This window comes from Sus scrofa, chromosome 2 (assembly GCF_000003025.6).
Source record: "Sus scrofa isolate TJ Tabasco breed Duroc chromosome 2, Sscrofa11.1, whole genome shotgun sequence".
In the NCBI taxonomy this organism is placed as follows: Eukaryota; Metazoa; Chordata; class Mammalia; order Artiodactyla; family Suidae; genus Sus; species Sus scrofa.
The window spans coordinates 72806412-72833306 of NC_010444.4; the positions used below are offsets into that span (position 1 = coordinate 72806412).

At 47.4% G+C, this 26895-nt stretch overlaps 1 protein-coding gene and 1 long non-coding RNA gene across 5 annotated transcripts in view; one reads left to right on the forward strand and one right to left on the reverse strand.

Moving 5' to 3' along the window:
• The window catches only part of LOC110259353, a 29976-nt gene extending 7250 nt beyond the window's left edge, over positions 1 to 22726 (reverse strand). For 2 of the 3 annotated variants that reach the window (XR_002341684.1, XR_002341682.1), the window contains exons 1-2: positions 19501 to 22726; positions 17728 to 17810 (exon numbers count right to left, since the gene is read on the reverse strand). This is a non-coding gene — a long non-coding RNA (uncharacterized LOC110259353). Of the gene's footprint in view, positions 1 to 17727; positions 17811 to 18976 lie in introns of all 3 variants that reach the window. The other variant, XR_002341683.1, reaches the window with a different exon arrangement.
• Positions 1 to 26895, forward strand: part of MLLT1 (MLLT1, super elongation complex subunit) — a 66745-nt gene that overhangs the window by 25462 nt on the left and 14388 nt on the right. Inside the window, exons 4-5 of one of the 2 annotated variants that reach the window (XM_021083992.1) lie at positions 22734 to 22877; positions 26026 to 26151. In XM_021083992.1, the coding sequence (XP_020939651.1) occupies positions 22734 to 22877; positions 26026 to 26151 (270 nt within the window). The remainder of the gene's footprint in view (positions 1 to 22733; positions 22878 to 26025; positions 26152 to 26895) is intronic. The other variant, XM_021083993.1, reaches the window with a different exon arrangement.

Genomic DNA, 26895 nt, shown 5'->3' on the forward strand with positions numbered 1-26895 from the left:
CTGGCATTGCTGTGGCTGTGGTGTAGGCCAATACCTACAACTCCACTTCAGCCCCTAGCCTGGGAACTTCCATATGCGGTCCTAAAAAGACCAAAAAAAAAAAAAAAAGATTTAGTGTTGTCAGAGCTGTGGCTGGATTCAGTCCCTGGCCCAGGAACTTCCATATGCTACAATAGGCAAATTCACAGACATAGAAAGTAGAAAAAATAGTGGTTACCAGTGGTTACTGGGGGAATTATTGTTTAATGGGTACAAGTTTTGTCTGGGATGATGAGAAATCTCTAGAAATAGATAGTGATGATGGTTGCACAACATTGTGAATATACTTAATGCCATTGAATTGTACACTTGGAAATGGTCCAGATATTAAGTTTTATGTATATTTTATCACAATACAAAATTCACCAAAAAAGTAAAAGCCAAAACAAAAGGAATATGCACAATATTGTGCAGCTATTACTGCTGTTTCCAGAACCTTTTGATCATCCCAAATAAAACCGTATCAATTAAATAATAACCTGTCCTACCTCCAGTCCCCAGTAGCCTCTATTCTACTTTCCATCTCTATGAATTTGCCTATTATAGGTACCTCATGTAAGTGGACTCGTATAATATTTGTCCTTTGTTTTTGGCTTACTTCACTGAGTATAGCATTTTCAGGGTTCATCCACATTGTAGTGTCTGCCAGTGTTTCATTCCTTTTTAAGACTGAACAGTCTTCCATTGTGTGGATGTACCACATTTTGCTTATCCATTCATCTATTTTTGGATACTTGGTTGCTTCTACATTTTAGCTACTGAGAATAATGTTGCTGTAAACATGAGCATACAGATAACTCTTTGAGACCCTGCTTTCAATCTTTTGGGTATATGCCCAGAAGTAGAATTGCTGGATTATATAGTAAATCTGTTTTACTTTTTTTTTTTTTGCTTTTTTTTTTAGGGCTACACCCACGGCTATGAAAGTTCTCAGCCTAGGGGTCAAATTGGAGCTATAGCTGCCAGCCTACACTTCAGCCACAGTGATGCCAGATCCGTAACCCACGGAGTGAAGCCAGGGATCGAACCCGCATCCTCATGGATCCTAGTTAGGTTTGTTAACCGCTGAGCCACAAAGGGAACTACTCTGTTTTACTTTTTTGAGGAACCACCATGCTGTTTTCCACAGCAGCTGCACTATTTTGCATTTTCACAAACAGTAGGCAAGGGGCAAGGGTTCCAGTTTCTCCACATAATTGTCAGCACTTGTTGCTTTCTCTCTCTTTTTTTCTTTTTGGATAGTAGTCATAATAATGTGAGGTGGTATCTAATTGTGGTTTTGATTTGCTTTCTCTAATCATCTCTAAAGATGTTGAGCATTTTTTCATGTGCTTATTGGGCATTTGTCTATCTTCTTTGGAAACATATCTGTTTGAGTCCTTTGCCTATTTTTGAATTGGGTTGTTTGGTTTTTTGTTGTTTAGTTTTAGGAGTTTTCTATATACCTGGGGTATAAATCTCTTACCAGTTATTCGATTTGTGACTATTTTCTCTCATTCTGTGGGTTACCTTTCACTCTGTTGGTCATGTGCTTTGATGCATAAAAGTTTCTAATTTTCATCAAGTCTAATTTGCCTATTTTTCCTTTTCTTGTGAAGCATTTGCCCTATGTTTTCTTCTAAGAATTTTATAGTTTTGGCTCTTAACATTTAGATGTTTGGTCTGTTACGAGTTAATTTTTGGATATGGTGTTAGGTAAGGGTTGAGCTTCATTCTTTTGTATATAGATAGCCAGTTTTCCTAGCGCTATTTGTTGAGAAGACTGTCCTTTTCCTATTGAATGGTCTTGATGCCCTTACTGAAAATGGTTTGACCACATATAGGAGAGTTTGTTTGTGGGTTTTCTAGTCTGTTCTGTTGGTCTATATATTTGTTTTTATGCCCAGTACCACGCTGTTTCAATTATCATAATTTTGTAGTAAGTTTAAAAAATTTTTTGTAACTTTACTGAAGTTTATTTTCTACTTATTTGCTAATTTATAGAAGTTATCTCTCATGTAAGATTCTATCCACTTAGATCTGTATTAAAATGTATTTTACATAAGTAAGTCAGACAAAAAGTCAAACCTCACATGGCATCACTTATGTGCATTCTCAAAAAAGAACACAAATGAACTCATTTGCAGGACAAAAACAGATTCACAGACTTTGAAAACAAACTTATTGTTACCAAACAAGACAGGTGTGAGGGGATGGATGGACTGGGTGTCTGAGATTGGCACATGCACACCATGGCATATGGAATAAAAAAATTTTTTAACTGAAGTGTAGTTGGTGTACCATGTTATATAAGTTGCAAGTATACGACACAATGATTCACAATTTTTAAAGGTTATATTCTATTCATAATTATTATAAAATATTGGCTATATTCCCTGTGTTGTACAACATATCCTCATAGCTTATTTATTTTATACATAATAGTTTGTTCCTATTAACTCCCTACCCCTATCTTGCCCCTCCCCCTTGCCTCTTTCCACCAGCAACAGTTAGTGTTCCTCTGTGTCTTTGAGTCTCTTTCCTTTTTGTTATTTTCACTAATTTATTGCATTTTTTAGATTCCACATATAAATGCTATCATACAGTGTTTGTCTTTCTCTGTCTAACTTATTTCACTTAGTATGATACCCTCCAAGTCCGTCCATATAGGCCAGGGATCGAACCTGTGGATACAAGTCAGATTCCTTTCCACAGATTCCTTTTCCTTTCCCAAAATGGTGTTCTTTTTTATGGTTGGATAGTATTCCATTGTATGTGTATAGCACATCTTCTTTATCCATTCCTCTGTTGATTGACACTTAAATTGCTTCCATTATCCTCGGTAGTTGTAAATAAAGCTTCTATGAACATTGGGTTGCCTATATTTTTTTAAATTAGTGTTTTTGGTTTTTTTCGGATATATGCCCAGGAGTGGAATTGCTGGATCATAAGGTAGTTCTAGTTTTAGTTTTTGGAGAAACCTCACTACTGTTTTCCACAGTGGTCACACTTACCTGTATTTCCACCAACAGTGCACCAGGGTTCCCATTTCTCTCCATCATCACATTTGTTATTTGTGTCCTTGTTGATGATAGCCATTCTGATAGATGTGAGGTGCTATCTCATTGTGGTGTTTTTTTTTTTGCTTTTTTTTTTTTTTTTTTGCTTTTCTAGGGCCGCTTCCCGTGGCATGTGGAGGCTCCCAGGCTAGGGGACTAATCGGAGCTGTAGACCCTGGCCTATGCCAGAGCCACAGCAATGCAGAATCCGAGCCATGTCTGCGACCTACACCACAGCTCATGGCAACACTGGATCCTTAACCCACTGAGCAAGGCCAGGGATCGAACCCGCAACCTCATGGCTCCTAATCGGATTCATTAACCACTGCGCCGTGATGGGAACTCCTCATTGTGGTTTTAACTTGCTTTTCTTTAATGATTAACGTTGTTGAGCATCTTTTCATGTTGTTGGCCATCTGAATGTCCTGTTTGGAAAAATGTCCATTCAGGTTTTCTGCCTATTTTTTAATTGAGTTGTTTGTTTTTTTTGATGTTGAGTTGTATGAACTGTTTATATATTTTGGATATTAATCATATCATTTGCAAATACTTTTTCCCATTGATTAGATTGTCTTCATTTTGTCAGTTGTTTCCTCTGTTTTGCAAAAGCTTTTAAGTTTAATTAGGTCTTACTTGTTTATTTTTGTTTTTATTTCCTTTGCTTTAGGAGACAGAGCAAAAAAAATATATTGCTACAATTTATGTCAGTTTTCTGCCTGTTTTCCTCTAGGAGTTTTATGGGTTATGGTCTTACATTTAGGTCTTTAATCCATTTTGAGTTTATATTTGTATATGGTGTTAGAGAATGTTCTAATTTCATTCTTTTACATGTAACTGTACAGTTTGCCCAGCACCACTTTACTGGAGAGACTGTCTTTTCTACATTGTATATTCTTGCTTCCTTTGTTGTAGATTGGCTGTTAAGTGCATGGGTTTATTTCTGTAGTAAGTATTGCAGTCAGGAAGTGTGAGTTTTCCAAGTTTTTTTTTTTTTTTTTTTTTTTTTTTTTTTTGGTCTTTTGTCTTTTTAGGGCCACACCTGTGGCGTATCGAAGTTCCCAGGCTAGGGGTCTAATCAGAGCTGTTGCTGCCGACCTACGCCAGAGCCACAGCAACTTGGGATCTGAGCCGCATCTGCGACCTACACCACAGCTCACAGCAACACCGGATCCTTAACCCACTGAGCGAGGCCAGGGATTGAACCCACAACCTCATGGTTCCTAGTTGGATTTGTTTCTGCTGTGCCACTATGGGAACTCCCCAAGTTTATTCTTATTTTTCAAGATTTGTTTTGAGGTCCCTTGGGATTCCGTATGAATTTTAGAGTATATTTTTCTATTTCTGCAAAGAAAATGTCATAGATTTTGATAGGGATTGCATTGAATCCCTAGATCACTTTAGGTAGTATTGACATTTTAACAATATGAAGTCTTGTAAATTCATGAACATAAGATATCTTTTCATTTCTGTCTTTAATTTCTTTCAGCATTGTTCTATAGTTTTCATTGTACAAAACTTTATTTCCTTGGTTAATCTCTGAGTATTTTATTCCTTTTGATGCTATTATAAGTGGAACTGTTTATTTCCTGTTCACATTGTTCACTGGTAGTTTCTGGAACTGCAGCTTATTTGTGTTTGTGTATTGATTTTGTATTTTGTGACTTTGCTAATTTATTAGTTCTAACAGTTTTATGTGTGTAATCTAGGATTTTCCACATATGAAGCTATATTGTCTGATTGGAGGAAATTTTACTTCTTTTCGTTTCCAATTTGCATGTTTCCTTTTTTCCTTCCTTTTTTTGCCTAATGCTCTAGCTTTGACTTCTAGGTGTATGAAAGTGGTGAAAGCAGGCATCCTTGCCTTGTTCCTAATCTTAAAGGAAAATCTTTCTGTCTTTCACCATTGAGTATGATATTTGCTTTGGGCTTTTCCTATATATGGCTTTTATTTTTAGTTTTTTGAGAGGTTTTTTTTTTTTTTTTTTTTTTTAATCATGAACAGCTGTTGAATTTTGTCAAATGGTTCTTCTGCATTATTGAGATGCAGTAAATACTGAGCAATGTTACTTATAATATTGCTCCACCTCAGATAGCTGTATACTTGGGAAAAAAGTATTGAAGGATAATAGACCAAGGGCTGTGTGAGGCATTTCACATAATAGCTGCTATAATCCTCATACAGTCCCACAGAAGGGTAGGTCTCATCTTGTAGGTGGGAAAATGAAAGATTAGAGAGGTTTCCTGTGCGGAGTTACACATTGATGACGTGGGAGAGCACAGCCATCTGCTCTGATCTTCGGATCTGAATTTGGTCTTTGCTTCCATTCTTTCTCCTAGCATGCTGTTCTTCCCTTTTTACTGAAATGTTTACCTGTCTGATGCCTGTTGCTACCACTAGAAGGCAAGTTCTTGAGGGCGGGGCCTGTTGGTGTTGTTCTGTCTGTATACTGGCCTCTGGCACAGAGATAGCACTTGAAAAACCTTTGCTGAGTGGGAACCTGATGGACGAACCAGATTGATTCTGGAGGGGCAGCTGTTGTTGGTTAAGAAACCAGGTGGCACAACCAGTGTATAAGTGTTTTAAGAAATTTCTTTTAAGAAATTGAGGTGAAATTCACATACCACAAAATTAACCACTTTTAAGTGAACAATTCAGCGGCATTCACAGTGTTGCGCAACAGCCACTTCTGTCTAGTTCTAGAATATTCTCTTCACACCAACAGGAAACCCCATATCCATTAAGCAGTTGTTCTCCATGGGACCTCCATTATACCTGGCTGAATAACTGTTTATAAGTTCACCCACATTGCAGCCTGTACCAGAATTTCATTCCTTTCAGGGCCGAATAATTGTCGATATACTACTGTTTGTCTGTGCATTCACCACTTGATGGACCCTTGGGCTGTTTCCACCTTTTGGCTGTTGAGACTCATCCGCTGCTATAACATACTACTGCTGTGAAAAGGTGTATACATGTACTTGTTTGACTACCAATTTTCAATTCATTTGGGTTTATACCTAGGAATGAAATTGCTGTGCCATGATAATTCTCTAACTTTTTGAGAGTTTTCCACAATGGCTGAACCATTTTACCTTCCTACCGGCAGTGTTTGAGGGTTCCAGTTTATCAACATCTTATTTCCTATTTTTATTTAATAGCTTTTAAAATTACAGCCATCCTGGTGGGTGTGGAGTGGTATCTTGTTGTGGTTTTGATTCACATTTCCCTAGCATCTTTTCATGTGTTTCTTGGCCATTTGTGTATCTTCTTTATGTCTGTCTGTGTCTTTACCTTTCATTTTTTTGGTATTTTCTAGGGCTGCACCCACAGCATATGGAGGTTCCCAGCCTAGGGGTCTGATCAGAGCTGTAGCCACCGGCCTTCGCCACAGCCACAGCAACACAAACTTACACCACAGCTCACGCTAATGCCAGATCCTTAACCCACTGAGCGAGGCCAGGGATCGAACCCACAACCTCGTGGTTCCTAGTTGCATTTGTTAACCACTGAGCCACGATGGGAACTCCATCTTTACCCTTTTTTTTGAGTTGGGTAATTTGTTTTTTTGTGGTTGAGTTGTAAGAGTTTTTAAATGAATTCTGTATTGGTGCCCATTTATAAATGTGGACAGAATTTGTTGGGCAGAATGAAAGTGTGATATGAAGTTTCCTGAGTTGGGAGCTTGAGCTCCTCCAGGGGGGGATCCAGGTAGTTGCTCTCTGTTCACAAGTTGACCCAGAAACCTCTGTGAGCTGTACCTGAGCTGTTCCTTTGGCGGGTGATCTGGGGTATTGATTGTGGCCTGGGAGAGCAAGCGTAGACAAGGCAGTGTGTCCAGGAGCAGTAAAGTAGCCTAGGACCCTTAAATGGCCAGTCTTGCTGAAATGCTCCCTTGATATCTGCTGCTTGTCCCAGAAGTGACTAGAGCTATTTGAAGCCCTTCTTGATGTGACAAGTGAGTTAAATCCTGTGCCCCATCTGCCCAGAAGAAATGTATAAGCCATGTATGCAATTTAAAAACTTTTAGTAGCCACATTAAAAAAGGTTAAACAGATGAAATTAATTTTAATAATGTAGCATTTATCCCAGTAGAGCCAAGATATTATCATTTCAACATATGTGATCCGTATTTTAAAATGAGCAAGCTATTTTACATTCCTTTAGTACTAAGTCTTTGAAATTTGGTGTTACACTTACTGCACTTCTCAGTTTGGACACTACATTTTATTGGAAAGACTTGATAAGCATTTAGGTTCCATAAAATTCATGGTCAAAGAGACAGATTTGCAAACCCAAGTTGCTTCAAGTATACATAAAGATCTTTGAGTAACCCAAAGAATTACTCAATACTAATTGAGTATTGAGTAATATTAATGGATGGACTAATATTTTTTTGGGGGGGGGCGCTCACACCTGCAGCATATGGAAGTTTCCAGGCTAGGGGTTGAATCGGAGCTACAGCTGCTGGCCTACACCACAGCCACAGCAACACCAGATCCGAGCTGTGTTTGCGACCTACACCACATCTCACCACACCGATCCTAAGCTTATCCCACTGGGTGAGGCCAGGGATTGAACCTGCATCCTCATGAATACTAGTCAGATTCATTTCTGTTGAGCCATGACAGGAACTCTGCTAGTTGAGCCATGATAGGAACTCCTTACTTTTAGTTTTGTTTTGTATTTTTGCTTTTTAGGGCCACACCCGTGGTGTATGGAGGCTCCCAGGCTAGGAGTCTAATTGGAGCTGCAGCTGCCAGCCTACACCACAGCCACATGTAGCAACTCGGGATCCAAGCCCCATCTGCAACCTACACCACGGCTCACACCAATGCCAGATCCTTAATCCACTGAGCAAGGCCAGTGATCAAACTTGCGTCCTCATGGATACTAGTCAGATTCATTAACCACCGAGCCACAGCAGGAACTCCTCCTTTTAGTTTTGAAATAACTTTAGAAACACAGAAGAGTTCAGAGGTCAAACAGAGTTCTGTAACCCACACCCGGCTTCTCCTAATGTTAACATCTTGCAAGACCACCATACGTGATGAAAACAAAGAAATTAACATTGGTACAGTACTTCCTATTAACAGACTTTATGTGGATTTCCCTATTTCTCTTCTGGAATCTATCCAAGACCCTACTTTGCATTTAGCTGTCCTGTCTCTTTTGCCTTCTTCCGCCTGTGACAATCTCTTGGTTTTCCTTATCTTTCATAGCCTTAATGTTTTGAAATACATTAGCTAGGCATTTTGAAGAATGTTCCCCAAACTTAGGTTTGTTTTCTCATGATTAGAGTGGGGTTGTAGATTTTGTAAGAAGACTACAGAGGTGAGGAGGCCCCCCATCATCATACCATAGTAGGGAGGACCTGATTTTTTTTTTCTGCCACACTCCCAGCATGCAGAAATTCCCAGGCCCTTGCCACAGTAGTGACCAGAGCCACAGCAGTGACAATGCCAGATCCTTAACCCACTGAGCCACCAGGGAATTCCAGGAGGACCTGATATTAACTTGATTTATTTCTAGGGTTGTTACCTTGATCTAGTTAAAAGGTATCTGCCAAGTTTCTTCACTGTGAAGTTACTCTCCCTCCCTTAAGCGAGTCTCTTACATCTAGCCCTCTCTCAAGGTGGGGAAAAAATGAATCTGTACATTCAGGTGGGCATAGTTAAAACCGCCACAGTAACTATTTTCTATCTGGGAGAGAGACTTTGAGATTATGATAATCACTTGTTTCTTCTTCAAGTTTCATCCACCAGTTTTAGTATCCATCAGTGGTGTTCTGTGGTGATTTCCACTTCCCTCTTTTCTTCTGTTTATTAGTTGAAGTTGTTCTCTAAGGTAGTTGACCTTTCTCCTTTTATTTATATTAGGATAAATTTGTGGAATTTTTTTTCCCCTTTGTGTTACAATCCAGGCCAATTGTCCTTTGTTTTGTGGCTCAGGTATTTCTCACTCTGGCAGGTGGGGACTCCCTCAGTTTGGCCCCTGTGCCTTTTTTTATCATGTTTCCATGTTTTGGGGGGTACTTTCTCTTTACTGGCACCACAGGGTGCACGAGGCTCATCTTGGTTTTCCCTGCCCTATCTCTCTAATCAGCCCTTTATCCAAGGAGCCCTGGACCTTTTCATTGGAGAAGGGTGTTTAAAAACCAAGATCTGGGAGTTCCCATTGTGGCTCAGTGGTTAATGAATCCGACTAGGAACCATGAGGTTGCAGGTTCAATCCCTGGCCTCGCTCAGTGGGTTAAGGATCCGGTGTTGCTGTGAGCTGTGGTGTAGGTCACAGATGCGGCTCAGATCCACTGTTGCTGTGGCTGTGGTGTAGGCCGGCAGCTACAGCTCCGATTATGCCCCTAGCCTGGGAACCTCCATATGCCTCGGGAGCGGCCCTAGAAAAGGCAAAAAGACAAAAAAAAAATTAAAAAAAAAAAAACAAACCAAGATCTGGTAGCAAAGCATGTTCATTGTTCCTGGGGTATCGCTGCTTTACTCCCTTAATGTGACAGATCAGGGAGGTTTGTGCATGTATACTAACACCCCACCTATGTTTATTCCTGTATCTGTCTGTATATACATTGAATAAACGTCAATTCATGCCAGCACCCCCACCTCCAGTCCAGCACCACTGGGTTCTTTCTAGCATCCCCACCCCTACCCACTGCCCCCCCCTTTTTTTCTTTTTTGGCTTCACCTGGGGCACATGGAATTTCCCAGGCCAGGATCGAATCTGAGCTGGAGCTTTGACCTGCACCACAGCTGCAGGAATGCTGGGTCCTTAATCCACTGCTCTGGGCTAGAATCAAATCAGCACCTCCACAGAGAGAAGCCTAACCATTAACCCACTATGCCAGTGTGGGAACTCCCCCACCTTGCTTATTTAACTTCTTTCCCTAAAGGGAAAAACCTGGTTTGCCTTACCTACAATATATTTGCTTATTTATTTAACCTTAGTTTATCTGGAAAGTAGTTTCAGAATCTCTAACCAGTATTCCTGAGAAGTAAATTTAGTGTCTTAGTGCAGCTCTGTTTTACTTTGGCCTTCCAGTATCCAGTTAAAACACTGCTTTTCAAAGTCATTTGTGACCGCTCTTTTCCTCCATCTCTGTTGGTGTGGTTGTCATACATTTGTGTACAGTTAGATTCATCAGTCCTGGGTCCCTTCCCCCGCCCATCTGGTTATCATTATTATCATCATTTTAGTTTGTTGTCAGTGAAGTTCATTCTGCGTTTTCATGCATAAAGTCATGCATCGACCACAGTGTCACCATACAGAACAGTTCCAACCTCCCCACACCCCCTCAAAGCCGTCCCTTTGAAGTCAGCTCCTCCCCCAACCTCAGAGCCTCAAAACCACTCATCTGTTTTCCATCCTTATAGTTTTGCCTTTTCCAAAATGTCATATAAATAGCCTCATACACTATGTAGCCCTTTGTGTCTGGTTTCTTTCACTTAGCAAGATGAGCTTAAGATTCATCCATGCCGTTGCATGAGTGAACAGTTCATTCCCTTTTATTGTGTGGATAATACGGCATTTGTTTGTCCATTTGCCGGTTGAAGGACATCTGAGTGGTTTCCAGTTTTGGTGATTATGAATACAGTTGCCCTAAACGTTTGCACACAGGTATTTGTGTGACTGTAAGTTCATTTGCCTTGGGTAAATACTCAGGAGTGGGGTTTCTGGGTGATCTGGTACCGGTGTGTTTAACTTGTAAGAAATGGTCCCCCACCATCTACAGTGGCTGCCACTTGGCACCCTCACCAGTGGTGGAGGAGGGGTCTTGCCAGCCTGGATAAGGTCAGCTGTCCTTTTTTTGCCTTTCTTGGTGGGCATGTAGTGGTATCGCTCTTCTTTAAAAAACTGGTATACTGAGACATAATTTATGTACTGTATAATTCATCCTTTTAACCTATACATTTCACTGTTTTTTGTTTGTTTGTTTTTTGTATATTCAGAGCTTTGCAGCCATCACCACTTATTCCAAAACATTTTCGTCATCCCAAAAGAAGCCCCGTCCTCATTAGCAGTCACTCCCCTTAACCCCCTCCCCCAGTGCCTGGCAACAAAGAATCTACTCTCTGTCTCTGTGGATTGGCCTGTTCTGGACAATTCACATAAATGGAATCACACATTCTGTAGCCTTTTGTGTCTGGCTTCTTTTATTTAGGGCAGTGTTTTCAAGTTTCATCCACATTGTAGCATATGTCAGTGCTCCCATTCCTTTTTGTGGCTGAATATACTCCATTCAAAATGCATTTTTTGTATCCATCCATCAGTTGGTGGGCATTTGGGTTGTTTCCATCTATTAGCTATTTTGCCTACAGGGTTTTTTTGTGTGTGTGCATATATGTTTTCATTTCTCTTGGGTATGTACCTAAGAATGGAAATCCTGTGTTTAACTTTTTGAGTAGCTGACTCTGTTGACCGCAGCTACTGTACCATTTTACATTCCCACCAGCAACATCTGAGGTTTCTAATTTCTCCACGTCCTGAGGGTCACACTTCCTGTCTCTTTGATTATAGCCATCCTGGTAGATGTGAAGTAGTATCTCATTAGGTTTTTTGTTTGTTTGTTTGTTTGTTTGTTTGTTTGTTTGTTTTTTGGTTGTGCCCATGGCATGTGGAAATTCTTGGGCCAGGGACTGAACCCATGCCACAGTTGCAGCCTGTGCCACAGCTGCAGCAACACTGGATCCTTAACCTGCTGTGCCACGTGGGAACGTCCTCATTAGCTTTTGATTGGCATTTCCCTGATGGCTGATGACACTGAGCATCTTTTCATGTGTTTGTTTGCAACTCATATTTTCTTGGGAGAAGTAGCTGTTCAGAATTTTTGCCTTTAAAAAAAAAATTGAGTTAGTTGCTTTCATTGTTGATTTTGATTAGTTCTTTAAATTCTCTAGATGAAAGTTCTTTATCTGGTATATTATTTGTACATATATTCTCCAAGTCTGTGACTTGTCTTTTCATTCTCTTAATGGTATCTTTTGCCCAGCAAAAGTTATACATTTTGAGAGCCTAATTTATCATTTTTTTTTTTCTTCTATGGATTGTAGTTTGGGTCTGGCAAAGGGAATCTTAGAACCTATGAGTTTGTTTTTGCAGCCCCCCCCCCCCACTGGCAGCATGCTCTGAAAGAGCTGTTTAAAAACACAAGGAAATTTCCTGTGGGAAGGTGGTGTCTATAAGGGATGCCACTGTCATTTATTCTTTGCAATTGAGGGTTTTTAGAAAAATGTATTTACAATGAGAAGAAGGAATCACTTTTCTTTTTTGTTGTTGTTATTTGGTTTGGTTTTTTTTTTTTCCACTGCAGCTTCATTGATTTTTTTTTTTATGCAGCAGATATTTACCGAGTCCAGGACACAGTGAGGACCCAAGTGGATCCAGTCCTGTGTGTTGTGGAGCCCCCAGACCATCTGGGTGAGAGGCACTAAATAAACAAACAGCGGTACAGCTTTAGCACCAGTCAGGGCTTTGAAGCAGGGACATGGGCGCTGTCCTACGTCACAGGGACCGTCAGGCCTGTGTGTGGCAGTTGGATGTGCTGTTAGAGATTCCATGGAGGGTCGAGCACTCGGACTCCTCTGGGCCCATCTGCCTCTTTGGGCGTGAGATCTTCCGGCTCAGCCTCAGAATTCTGGAGAGGCGCCATCTCATGCCTGTCCCAGATGGTTTTGGGGTAGCATTGCGAAGCAGCCCTGGCCCAGCCCTCCCTGGGAGTAGTTCAGTAGCTGCCGAATAGGAAGAACTTGTCTGTGTCCTGGGGAAGCACGGTTGGTGTCTAAGGGTCAGGGAAGTGTCCACATGAGAGTGGGCTTGGTGGCTTGGTCTTGCATGTGAGCACATGTGGGAGAGCTTATCTCATTTTTTTTCTCTTTCAAATTAAAGCTCATTGCCTCTTGGTCCCAAGTTTCTGGCTTGGAGTGATTGGTGAGACCAGGAGAGAAGAGAGTCAGTTGTAGGGTGGGGACAAGAGGTTGTCTGAGTTCAGAGAAACCTGGTCTGTCATTTCCCTAGTCCACATAGGCTGGCAGCCTCCGCCTGTGCCCTGGAGACGTCTGTTAAGGAATGGATGCAGGTGTGGGCACTTGGTATTGAACCCTCAGCTGGGCCACTTGGGGTGTGAAAACTTCCTTGCAGCTGACCTTGATCCTGTTTCTTCTGATGTCTACCTCCCTTTATTGTACCATCAATTTTTTTTCCTTTTGGGTTTTTTGGCCATACCCGCAGCATGTGGAAGTTCCCAAGGCCAGGGATCAAACCCATGCCACAGCAGCGTCCCAAGCCACAGCACTCACAACGCCCGATTTCTCAATCTGCTGAGCCACCAGAGAAGTCCTGTACTGTCAATTTAACAGCACACTTCAGGAGGAGAAAGAAACATAAAAAGGGTGCGTGCTGATGTCAGGGGAGAGCCTGATTTTCAGAAACATAAAACATGAAGTTTATTTTGGTTGTTTTCTGCTAATATTAGACATCCTCCCTGCCCTTCCCCCCACCTCCACAACAGACTATTATTGGTCAGATGAGCCCTAACCATCACTAACTTTCCATGACTTTCCTCAAATGCCGTTATCTTGAGTCACAGAAAGGGCATTTTGGTACATTTTGTTAGGAGGTTTGCATAGTTTTATTCAGAAAAGGTTTTTTGTTTAAAGTAAGTAGTCAAAACAGCAAGGCTGAGCCGGAAGCCCTCAGAGGCATCTTTGATGCATCCCCTCTGACTTGTGTTGGGGGGATAATGACATAGGTGGTGTGGCAGGACTGGTGACCTGACCTGTCGGTGGAGGTGCTAGGGCCCCCAGAGTGGAGGTGGCTTTGGGCTGCTACCTTGCTTGCTGCAGCTGGCCAGACTTTTCCCACTTGCCCTCAGTTTATTAAGGCTCTGCAGATGGCAGTGGGCCTTGGGTGATTAAGGTGGAAACCCAGACTGTCCGAGTTCAGCACATCTCTCCTGGGGTTGCCATCCTCTCGCCCCTCGCCCTGCCCCTGTGGGCTCCCCCAGCCCTGTGCTTTGCAGAGTTCAGGAGGCGGGCAGCCCTTCGTGGGCGGCTGCTGGCGGCTGTTCTACGCCAGGGACAATTGCTGGTGGATTGCCGAGGAGCCCAAACAGAGAGGACATTGTGTGAGGATACCAGGGAAAGGTCAGGGGGCTGTTGAGTTGTGACAAGCCGCATGGGTGCCGGCCAGCTGTGCCACTCAAATAGTCTCCCTGTAGCATCCTTTTGTTCCTCCATGTGGGGCCCCAGAAACATCTGTATTTCCAGGAGGTGGGTGTGGAGCCTGGGAGAGAAGCACCTCAAAAGAGGAAGTGAGCCAAAGAAGAGGTGCAGCCTGACCCACATGTGTAACTGAATCAACTGAATCATTTGCACTGTCACCCCCCAAAGTGAGGGGGGGCGGGCAGTGGTGAGGGAGGCCTGTCCACATCAGCCAGGGGGCTCTCTCAGGTGTCAAACTTTGGGTTCAAACAGCCTCAGTCCTCAATTGAGAGAGGTGGTCCATGTTTTTGCATAACTGGCTCTTGTGTCTCTTTGTCTCAACAGCACTGGGGGCATGGAGGTGTGGACTCTTTTGGATGGGGTCAGTGAAGTCCAGGAGGAGACAGACAACTCCTAGGTCCCTTTTAACTCCAGCACCCATGGGCTCATCCTGGGATGCCTCATCCTTCCTTCTTTTTTGTCTCTTTTGGTCCAGATTTCTTTGTCAAATTGCCGTCTCATGTGTATGTTCATATCGCTGGCTCCTTTCTCACCTTTTTTTGGTGTTAGACTGAGGATAGATCATTAAGTGAGGGCTCCAGATAATAGACGCTAACTTTAAGTGGAAAATATTTGTTTCCAGAGTTCCCTGGTGGCCTTGTAGTTAAGGATTTGGCATTTTTACTGCTGTGGCTCACTGTCATTCCTGTGGCTCAGGTTCAGTCCCTGGCCTGGGAACTTGTGTATGTCTTGGGTATGACCAAAAAATTTTTTTTGTTTCCATACAAAGTTCTTTAAATTGTGTTTTCCTTCCTGCTACCTTTTATTGTTTTTGTTTGTTTGTTTTTCTTTGTTTGGCTGCACATGTGGTATGTGAAAGTTCCCAGATTAGGGGTCACACTGGAGCTGCAGCTGTGGGCTACACAACAGCTGCAGCAACGCTGGGTCCTTAACCCACTGAGTGAGGCCAGGGATCGAACCTGTGTCCTCACAGAGACTATGTCAGGTCTGTAACCTGCTGAGCCACAAAGGGAACTCCCTGTTTTGGTTTCTAATTGTTTATCAATACACAAATATATTCAGGTTACCAAAAATTCAGACAATACTGAAGCATGCAGAGTGAAAAAAAAAAAAAAAACTCTTCCCTTTCCACATCTGTCTGCCACTGTTTTTGCTCTTTCAGGGGTGAGCAGTGGTTATGTGTCTCCGGCTGTTCCCCTGTGGGTGTTACATTCATGTGCAAGACTTTGTTCTAGAGCCTTGGGCTTCTCTCCTACTCGAGGTTTCGCTCTGGCTGTCCTCCCTGGGAGGCAAGGCTTGGAACTTTTCCACATCCGTGTGGAATGATGAGTGCTCGTATGTGGTGTGGTCTGTTACCCCATTTCACAGGTGAGGAAACTGAGGCAGGAGCTGGTAACATAACCTGCTTGATGTTACCCAGCAAGTACAGCAGCCAGCGCTTTCCAAAGTCCGCCTCCTCGGCCACTGTGTTCCCTCTGAGTACCTCTCAGTGGGCATGGACCATTATGTTCAAGAGTTAAAGGTCCATTTTCAAAGAAAGAAAATGTCCCTGGCACCCCCGACATCCAGACATAGCCCCATACTGACAAGCGTCTCTGGCTGTGACCCACAGTGCTCTGGTGACCGTCCCCATGCACCTGACCCAGGCAGGTCTGAGTTCATGGTGGCGCATCCTCCTGGCCTGGGCAGAGCAGGCTCAGAGGCAGGGAGGGCCCAGCAGGGGCCACCCACTTCTTGCTGCCAGCCAGAATCATAGTCTGCTGCCACCTTCCCTTTGCACCCAGAACCCTGTGGTTTTCTTTTCTCTTGCCAAGATTCAGCGAGGTCAAGTGGCAGGTCCAGTGTCACAAAGCAAGACAGCAGTGAAGCTGCTTTGGCATCCGGGAGACCTCAGGCCCCAAAGCCTATGGTTTCCAGCCCACGTCGCCCTTTTCTTAACACTTTTTAAGTTTTTCTCTTCTAACTGTAAAGGGTGATATATGTGGGTTGCAAGGAATTAAAGCCACTTCCTCAGTCTACTTCTTGAAGTAGCCACTCTAACCACTATCAGTAACCTTCCAGAAACAGCTTTGTTTTGGTCCCATGCCCACAGCATGCAGAATTTCCAAGCCAGGGATCAAACCTGCGACACGACAATGGCCTGAGCCACAGCAATGACAATGCTGGATCCCTAACCCACTGAGCCACCAGGGAACTCCAAGAAACAACATTTTTTTTTTTTTTTTTTTTTTGTCTTTTGTTGTTGTTGTTGCTATTTCTTGGGCCGCTCCCGCGGCATATGGAGGTTCCCAGGCTAGGGGTCTAATCGGAGCTGTAGCCACCGGCCTACGCCAGAGCCACAGCAACGCGGGATCCGAGCCGCGTCTGCGACCTACACCACAGCTCACGGCAACGCCGGATCGTTAACCCACTGAGCAAGGGCAGGGACCGAACCCGCAACCTCATGGTTCCTAGTCGGATTCGTTAACCACTGCACCACGATGGGAACTCCAAGAAACAACATTTTTTTCTGTGTGTGTGTGTGAGAGAGAGAGACAGAGGCAGAGACAGAGACAGACACAGAGAAAGGGAGAGGGAGGGAGACAGAAGTGCAGTTTTAAACTAAACACCTGTGGGCCTTCCTCTGTCAGTACATGGACCTGCCGAGTGCCTGTGCTGTCTGTGTAGGTGCCCTGTAGCTCAGATGAGCTATGACTGCCCCTGCTGAGTGGCACTGTCGCTGCTGTAAGCCGCCTCAGTGGCCCTCCCCGAGCTTTTGTTTACTAGGTCGGTAGACTCGATCTTGGAAGTGGAATTTCAGGTGTTTGCTTTCAGATGTATTTTTCCATGTTTATTCCTTTGCTCTCTTTCCTGGGCAGGAAAGCACCCTGTTCCAGTTGGCCATGGGCCAGGGACCAGTGGGCTGGGCTTGAGGAGCTATGTGTGCAGGAAGAGTAGGGCCCTGCACATGACCGGGACTGCAGTGTGGTTCTGTGTGGCCTTGGCAAGTGATTAAATACCATGAGACCTCAGTTTCCTCTCCTGACAGGTGGTGAGAGCAGTGACTGATGCTTAGAGCTTTGGCGGATGAAATAGGGTGCCTCATAAAGCCTGTTGCAACAGCAGCTGGCCCCAGGGAAGGCTGGTGAGGGCTGCTGGTGGTGGGGTGGCGCGTGGCCCTGTGGCCACAGAGGATCCTGGGGGACAGAGCTGAAGGGTGGCACTGGGCCTGCCTGCCCCCTTTCCCCAGTACCAGGATAGAGTCAACTCATAGGTAGTCAGTAGGTGCTTGAATGCGAAGCTATGAGCAAGCCTGGGGTGGGGCCGAGCATGTGTGTTTAAACTTTTAAATATAGAAAACCAAAAAAATATATATAGAAGTAAAGAGGCCAGCAGAGCAAACCGTCACAGCCCCCATGACCCAACTTCAGCTGTTACTCACCTGTGGAGTGTGCTGTTTTCTTCTCTGCTCCCAGGATATTTTGAATCAGGTCATAGGCATCCTTTTTTTTTTTTTTTTTTAATCTGTAAATATTAATTTAAAAAATTTTAATAGGTATTTTTACTGGGCAAAAAAAAATATCAGATACCCCACCCTGCATAGTCCTCCTCCTTTCACCCTGAGCCACTGTTGTTCTTCCCTGTACAGTGTGTGTACCTGTCAGATAAACATGGCCTCTGGTAGCAGTCCTTGTCCTACGTGAAGCAGCCTGCTTGGGTATCGTACATACTCTTCACACGGGGATGCCATCACCATGGCAATCAGCAAGTCTTGTTCCTGGAACCACTCAATCTAAAATGACTTTTGCACAGTGCCTTGATTGTCACTGCCGTGGCAAGGGTTCAGTTCCTAGCCAGGGAACTTCTGTGAACCGTAGGCTCCACCAAAAAAAAAATGACTTTTGCAACTACATACGTACGTACATACATACATACATAAAATGACTTCTGCATGTACCTAATGTCATTAACTTTCTCTTGGTTTTTACTAAGTCAAGGGAGAGAGAGGCACATGGACTAGAAGTTTAATCTAAGAGAGGATGTTTGTTTAATTATTTTGCCCCTTTGTGCAAATATTAATTTTTTTTTTTAGGCCCTCACATGTGGCACATGGAAGTTCCCAGGTTAGGGGTCACATTGGAGCTACAGCTGCCAGCCTACACCACAGCCACAGCAACACCAGATCTGAGCCATGTCTGGATCCTTAACCCACTGAGCGAGGCCAGGCATCAAACCCCACGTCCTCATGGACACTAGCTGCATTCATTACCGCTGAGCCACAATGGGAACTCCTGTAAATATTAGTTTAAAGTAATATTAATATTAATCTGTGTCTGTAAAAAGATAAGACTTTTAAAAAACCCAAACCTAATGCAGTATCTTCATATCTAGAATTAATAAATTAATAATTCTTTAAATCATCAAATACCAGTGATGCCAAATTTTCCCATGTTGTCTCACACATATTTTGTAATAATTTGTTCAAATTAGGATTCAGATAAAGTCAGTGCATTGCTATTGATTGTTGAATCTCTTAAGCTTTATTTTTTTTCTCTCCATTACTCTCTTCTTCTCCCCCACCCCCCGCAGAGCATTTTAAGAAGCTATATTGTTGTCCCAAAGGGCTGTTGCTGACTGCAGCCCTGTAAACTGGCAATTAGGTCTAGTGCCATGATCAGATTCACATTTACCTGGTTTTCCTTAAAGCTCAGCATATGCAAACTCCGGGGCCTCTCTCAGGGACTGTCAAACATGGGCAGAGAAAACAGTGAGGAAACAGCCCTATTGGCAAGACTGGGAGTCTTCTCTTTGACCCTGCATCCTCCGAGCCATCCCTGCTGCAGAAGAGCCAGGCCCTGAAGATGGCCCTTGCCTTGGCCCTTGCCGGGTCCAAGGTGGTGGAGGGAGCATCTAGAACTTAGGTCAGCTAGGCCCAGGGCTTTGGGCTGTTTGCCTGGATAGGCCCCATGGCCCACATTCCCTGTGCTGTGGATAAATGTGTGTGCTGCTGGCTTTGGGTGCTGGCACCAGTTTGGCCAGTTCCTCTGCATCTTAGTTTGCTGAGGCTGGAGAAAGAAGCTGGCCTATGGCCACTGGCCTGGGGAGTGGGTGACTGCCCATGGCCTGGCCTGAGAACACTTGAGGCCTTAACACAGAGAGGGGTCCGGCTAGAAAGGCTAAGGATGTTACTTCTGGAATTGTCGTCCCCACACACCTTGAATTTGGCCACTCCTCACCAGGTGTGCTGCTGGTGGTGCTGCCTGCGCCTCAGCTTTCTCAGGAGTTTCCCGGGATTGGGCAGGAAGTAGTCCACCAGCCTCTTGGAGTTCCTCAGCTTCTCAGGCCCGGGCACTTATCCTGGGGGAGGTCCGATCATCAGTGTGCTGGGAGGCACGTGTCAGCTGCAGGGCACATGCTGGGTGCTGGGGGTGGGGTGGAGAGGCCTCTGACCAGCCCAGACTCCGCCCCTGGCTCTGCTCCATACCGCTCACCTCTGTGAGTCTGTCTCGGGCCAGTGTGTTGCCCTGTTTGGTTTGTGTGGGTGTGAGAACCCGCTCTAGGAACCGGGGGTTCCAGAGAACACCGCCTGCCTGGGGTGATGCTGGCTCCCTGTTGACCAGCCTCGTGGCACCAGGCATGTTATCCGCCTCTGTTTCAGTTTCTTCATCTGTGAAATGGGGACAGTAAGAGCACCTGTGCTTTGGAGCATTCATGTTATGTGCTTGGAAGAGTGCCTGGCCTGGCAGCAGCAATGCTCTGCAAAGTCATGTTATAGAGCATCGTCAGTGTCACATCAGTACTACTGAGGAAGGGAGAGACCCCTCCTTGGCCCTGGCCTTGCAGTGAACACACAGCCAGGCACCCGTCAGGTTTCTGTAGGACAGACAAGTACATAGGTGCATCCAGCAGACACAGGTGCCTGCTCAGTGCTGCCCCATAGGAACAAAAGGGGTCCCTTTGTCCAGCGGGGTGGGTGGACAGACAAGAGACATCCATCCTGCGCACCGTGACGAACGCTGTGATTGGGGATAATGGTCAGAGAAGGCCCTTGGAGGGAGGCCATTGGCAGGTTTTAAAGGAGTGGGTTGGGAGTGAGCCCTGAGCCAGTTTAAACTCTGTGGATTGAAGGGGGCTGCGGTAGAAGCAGCTGGGTGACTGGGGGGTGGCAAGCGGTCTGGAGGAGAGTGGTCTGGGGGATTAGGGGGGTCGGTTGAAGAGCCTGGGTGAGTGGAGCAGCTGGACCTGCCTGGCACCTGCACCACCAGGATACGGCTGTGTGGGCAGGGGTCACCAGAGAGGGTGGAGACTTGAGGAAGGCCTGGTTCTGAGCCTCCGGCACCTGAGTTTGGCAGTGGGTAGAGTCAGAGTGTCCCTGTGAGCCCCATCCTTGCCTGGGGAGTCCTGTGCGTGTCCCATCTGTCTGCTGTGTCTCCTCGGGGCTCCTCAAGCCTCCATCTCTTCCTGCTGAAAACAGCAAGCAGTTTCCATCTCTTGATGGTGCAGAGCTGAGCACTGTGGCTGTGTCTCATCCTCCCCATGCTACAGGTGAGGCAGCCAAGGCCTGGGAGAGCAGGCCTTGTCCTAGGAGAGCAGGCCCCAGGCCCAGCCTAGCCCTATGCCTTACAGGGTGGGGACGGGGGTGTCACTGGACAACCTGCTACCTGTCCACCTCCCCTTGCTGACACCTGCCCTTAGCTGAGTTCCTCCTCCCAGCCCATAGCCTTGCAGCCCTGTGTCCACTCAGCAACCAGGGAGAATTTGAAGCCCCTGCAAGAGCAGATGGGGTGATGCACCGAGCCCCTGGGAGCCGTCACCTGGTGCTAGTGGTCTTGGGACTGCCGCCCCCTGCCTGGGTCATCCTGCAGCGAATCCCAGACACTTTCATTTCACGTGTCAGTGTTTCAGATGATGTCTCTAAAAGATACGGACTGCTTTTCAGCAGTCCAGCAATACTGTTGTCAGGCCTGCAAATGAGTCCTTAATCTCGAGTCAGGTGTTCAGAGTTCTTCTCTGTCTGAATCAGGATCTAGGTTAGACCCACACGTTGTGATTCAGGGCATTTTGAGTCTATGGATTCTCTTTCTACCATCTCTTTCTTTTTTTCTCTTGGCAATTTATTTGTTGAAGCTCCTCTGTGTATTTGTCCTGGAGAGTTTGGTGCCATCTGGCTTGTCACTGCCCTCGTCCCCGAGGTGTCTGTATTTAGCACAGTGCTCCAATCTGTGTCTTTCCTGCCAAGGTGAACTTGAATCTGGAGGTGAGATCTTCCGCGAAGGTGGTCTGTGCTTGTGGTGTTGGCAGAGTGGACAGTGCCTAGATTACTGGTCCATCAGCAATCATAAACTGGTGAAAATCTCATTCCTTCTTCACAGATCAGCCAGAATACATTTGTGCTGTTCCCCCCCCCCCCCCCGCCGCCGCCCCCGGTATGTTTACCTGGCAGAAAAGTAGGACAAATGCTGAATGCCCTTCTCCTTTTATTTACAGTTTCAAGCCTCTGGGTCCAGCTCCTCTCACGGAGCATCATGTTTTTGATTGTCATCCATGCTGTCGCATGTCAGTGCTTCGTTCCTTCTTGTGGCTATCATTCCATTACACAGGTGGACCACAGTATGTTCGTGCATTCACCTGTTGATGGACACTTGCGTGGTTTCCACCTTTTGATCACTGAGAGTGATGCTGTGGACGTAGGTGTGTGTGTTTTTTATGTGAATGTGTATTTTCATTTCTGTTGGGTGTACATCTAGGAGGGGTATATGGATCATACAGTTACTCGACAGTTAACTTTTGAGGAACTCTCACACAGTTTTCCAAAGGGACCACCATTTTACATTCCCGCTAGCAACAGCACAAGGATTCTGGTTCCTCCACATCCTTGTCAGCACTCATTTCTCTTTTAAAAACTAATTGCCATCCTAGTGGGTGTGAGGTGGTATTCTGTAGTTTTGATTTGGTGGTGAGCATCTTTTCATGTCCTGACGGCCGCTTGTATGTCTTTGGAGAAATTTCCCTTCCAGGAAGGAGCCCAGGGGTTGAGGCTGCAGGATCCTGGGCCTTGAGCCTGGGGTCCAGTCTCAGCATAGGTGATCAGCAGCTGTGAGTCTTGGCACCTTGTTCTCCCTGTCGGTGGGCCAAGCACCGTGAGGGTCGGGGTGCAGAGGGGTGTGTGCGGGACCCACACCATCAGCAGGGCTGCTTCATTAACCCCCTGAGAACGTCATCCTCATGATCCCTATTTCTGTCTACTCTGCCGGGTCCTCTGCAAATAGTGACTTAATACATTTTGGGTGAGCAGATAGATGAGAAACACACAGAGGGAGGTGTAAGAGGGTCCAAGGGGAGGAAAGGGCAGGCCCGGCAGTGGGGAGCACAGCCACATGTCCCATGCTGTCCCTGAGGCCTCCTGCCCACCCCTCTGAACCGACTTCCTTGTTTTCTTTGTTTAAGGAGGAGCCAAGGAAGGTTTGCTTCACCTACGACCTGTTCCTGAACCTGGAGGGCAACCCGCCTGTCAACCACCTGCGCTGTGAGAAGCTCACCTTCAACAACCCTACTGTGGAGTTCCGGTACAAGCTTCTGATGGCCGGCGGGGTGAGTGTGCTGCAAGCACGTGGGTCCCACAAGGCTCCCAGTGCTGGACGGCATTGGTGCCGGGGGTGCCCAGGGCTCTTGGGGGCACATCTCTCCAGTGTGTGATCGGATACCCGGCAGGTTTGGATGGGACCTGGGTGTCCTGAGTCTGTGCTAGGCATTGTCAGCTGTGACAGTCTCTAGTTAGCCCCATAGCTTCTTGTTGGCTGTGAGTAATTAGCATCTTCCTCCATGGAAAGGGGGCAGGGATGGGCGTGAGGCCAGCTTGTCAGCGTGGCGAGGTGCTGGAGCCAGTGTTTAACCGGATCAGCAAGGCTGCGCTTGGGCCGCGTCATCTGGGGAGGCAGCGGCGGCTCTGTGTGGGGTTTCCTGATGATGCATGCTCCTGGCAGTTTTGTCCTTGTGACACAGGCCAAATAAAAGGATCAGATCTCTGTAGTGACCTGGTGGCCAGTGATCCCAGCGTGGTGGTGGAATTCCAGGAGCACGTGTGGGGCTCTCAGAGAGAGCACATGGGTCTGGTGTGGGTGGGATGGCTGGTTGTGGGGGAGGGGCACAGTCCGGACTGTCTTCACGGAGGTGCAGGTGGAGCACATGGGCATCCTGGAGTCACAGCATTTGCCCTGGTGCCAGCCAGTGCCTGTGCAGAGGAGTCGGGAGAGGGGTGTGGGTGGGTGGGTGTGGTGGGGGCAGGCCCACCTCCCCAGCGCACATAGGGAGTTTGGGTTAGGTTCGTTTGGGCCTGGGGAGCAAGTCCTTTCCTATTCATTGCATTCAGTTGGGTCTTTCCATACATACTTTTTTAAAACTATGAGAGCCAACATTTATTCATTGCAGAACGTTTGATTAAGTTCTGCTGTGTTCCTACTGAAAGAATAGTGTGTGAGTCTAATCCATGTGATGGTTGATGGAGTCCAGTGACAGAGCAGAGGGGTACGGGAGTGGGTTTACACGGATGTCCGCCTGGAGTTTGCTTGGGAGTTCTGGGAGAGCCACGGAAGCAGGCCAGGCTTGCTGTGTTCAGTAGTCTCCCCACTGGCTCTGCTGCTCCGCCTTGTTTTCACTGCCAAGTATTTTCCAAGGTATTTTCCCAAGGTGTTCCTGGGTGTTCCCCAAAGTTTCCATAGGTCACTCTTCTCCAGGAGACAGACACACAGACAGAGCTCTGAGACCCAGGGACCGAGTCCTCGGCCCCCTGTGTGGAGATGTTTTCTTTGCTCTGAGGAGACGAAGGCTAAGTGTGCATCATCTAAACACATAAACCGGAGGGCGGGGGACGAGGGGGTGTGAGAGGCCAGGGAGCGTGCTTGGGAGGGCAGGTGCGGCTGGCAGTTGGGGAAGGCCTGCTCCGAGGAAGGCAGGGAGGAGGAGGCCTGGGCTGCCGAGCTGTGGTCTTTGCTGGGCGCTGTCCTTCCACCGTGGGGGCTGCCAGAGAGCTGGTTGGCTGGTCAGGAACTTTCTCGCTCTTGGGGCTGCGGGCCTTTAGGGCTGGTGCTGGTCTGAGGAGCCACCTGAGACCTTTAATGGGACAGTGGCTCCTGAGCCCTGAGTCGCAGTCCGTGATCGCCATTCTGGGGCTCCTGGTCCTGTGGGGCTGCCTTTGCCATGCGGTGGCAGATGGCCCCAGAGCCCACTCGGGTTCATGTTGGCACTGGAAGAGCGGGAGGAGCAGGCCAATCCGTAAGTCTGAGACAACGGCTTTCTGTGCCACCCTTGGTTGGGGGGGCGGGTGTCACTGAGATCTGTTGTTCCTCACATGAGGTTCAGGTACCCTCAGCAGTGACCAGAGCCACTTCCCACTGTGTGGGGCAAAGGCCAGCCCTGGATGGACAGTCACCCGGCCCCTCGGCTTTGTGTCTCGACCTTTGCCCCATCAGCCATTGAAGGGCACATAACTAGTGGCTCCTTCAGTGGCTGAGGTTGAGACAGGTCCCCATGAAGCCCACGGAGGAGGTGAAGGTAGAGCCACATGCTGCCACAGAGAGGAAGGGAGGGCCAAGGAGGGCATCCACGCACTGCCCTGAAACGGTGTCCATCGAGGACGTTCATTTGCGGGGAGAGGAGGAATTGCAACAAAAGTAAAAGGAAAAGTTCTGTGGGTAGAGGAACTCAGGCCTACTGTGGCCCTAGCTGTTTGCCTGGGCTGCGCTCTCAGTCGCTTCCCTGTGGCCTTAGAGTGTGTGTGTGGCCCCTGATGGTGTGGCCCCAGGCACCTGCCAGGGCAGGTAGGTTCTGGGTGCCTGGTGAAGTGTGCTGTGCTCACACAGGCTCTGAGCAGGTGGCCTCAGGCTCCAATGCCCTCCTATCAATGTGGTGTCCCCGTGGCCTCAGCCGGGTGTGACTTCAGCCTCCTCAGATGAGAGCTCTGGGCCGTCGGGGAATCCCAGGGTCTCAGGGCTATTGATAGTCTGTTCTAGCAAGCTAAACGCTTTCTTCTTTTTTCCCTGTGCACTTTATTCTTTTGTTCTGGCTCAACACCATCTGGAAGGCTCCCTCTGAGCAGCTGACCGCTAGTAGTGTTAACTTGCAGTGTCAGTGTTTTGAGAACTTGCCCCCAGCCTTCTCCCCCTGTGGCAGGTGCCACTGGAGCCCGGCTGGAACTGGGCAGGTGTTTCTGGAACACCGCCTGGTTCCTCGGGCTCCTTCCCTGCACCCACCCCCCACAGTTCTCTTGTCTGGCCTCGCCGCGTGTACCCCATCTGTCCACCTCACCCTGAGATGGTGAGGACACTGGGACCTGGGAGTCAGGAGCGCTTATCCCACAGACGCTGCTCCCTCTGCCACCGCTGCCTGGTGCGGTGTCTGGCTGGCTTCCCACCTTTCCCAACCGCGCTTCTGGTCTGTCTTCACCGCCGTGTGCGGGTCTGCTTTGGCCACAGCTCCTTGTGCTTCTCGGCACGCTCAGCATCTTCTCGGCCGGCCTGTGGTCCGCCATGCCCAGCCATCCTGGGACCTGGCTTCTTTGGCTCTCCGCCGCAGCCCCGCTTCGCTCCAGCGCTCGCACGGCCCCTCCCGGAGGAGACGCCTGCCGCTGAAGCTCCCTTGCCCCTCCCCAGAGGGAAGCTCCACAGGCCCACTTCCTCTTGCCGATCGGATTCCAGTCGGCCTCCTTGCTCGTTGATAACATCTGTCTCTTCTTTATCACTAGGTGATGGTAATGCCCGAAGGAGCAGAAACGGTGTCCAGGCCCAGCCCTGACTACCCCATGTTACCCACAATTCCACTCTCTGCCTTCTCTGACCCCAAGAAGACCAAACCGTCCCACGGCTCCAAGGTTAGTGAGGCGGAAGGCCCAGGCACGTGGGCGCACTGGGGCCCAGCGGCGGGTCCTGGGCTCAGGGCGCCCCCTCTGCAGAGCTGGACCTTCCGTCCCCGGACTCGCTCCCTTGGCATCCTCCTCTCGGAGCACATCTGCGCTCCGCACAGCTGCTCCCCTTTGTCAGGAGGCTGGCCCTCCTGAACTGCACAGACGGCCAAGTGATCACAGGGCTTCCCCCGTTCCTCTTGAGGCCAGAGAGCTGGCCTCATTCTCCCTGCCACTGAGTCAGAGGACATAGGGCCAGAGCCCCAAGTGGCCAAGTGGTGGGGTTCGTGGACAGAGTGTGTCCACCACAGCCTCCTGAGCTGTAGCCAGGACACCACTCCGTCAGGGCCAGGTGCTCCCTCCCGTGGCTGCTTCAGGCTTGGCCTCCTTGGACAGCAGCCCTGGGCGGCAGAGAGCACTGACTGGGGGAGGGCCAGGTGGAGCTACGTGTGTGAGCGAGCTCTTTCCCAGGGAGAAGCGTCTCGCCGTCTTCTCTCAGCCCCAGTGGGCAGGGGGCACTCTGCCCTCTTGAGCCCCTTCTCTGAACTGTACTGGAGTGGACTCCTTCTTGAGTGTGCATTCCGTCCCCTGAGGCCACCCCGCACAGCTCGGTTGCGGAGGCCAGGCTCCACCTGGCTCTCAGCACAGCTGCTCCTCATCCACCACCGACCCCACGAGTTTATCCACTCTTCATCTTGCAGTTTTCTTGCTTCA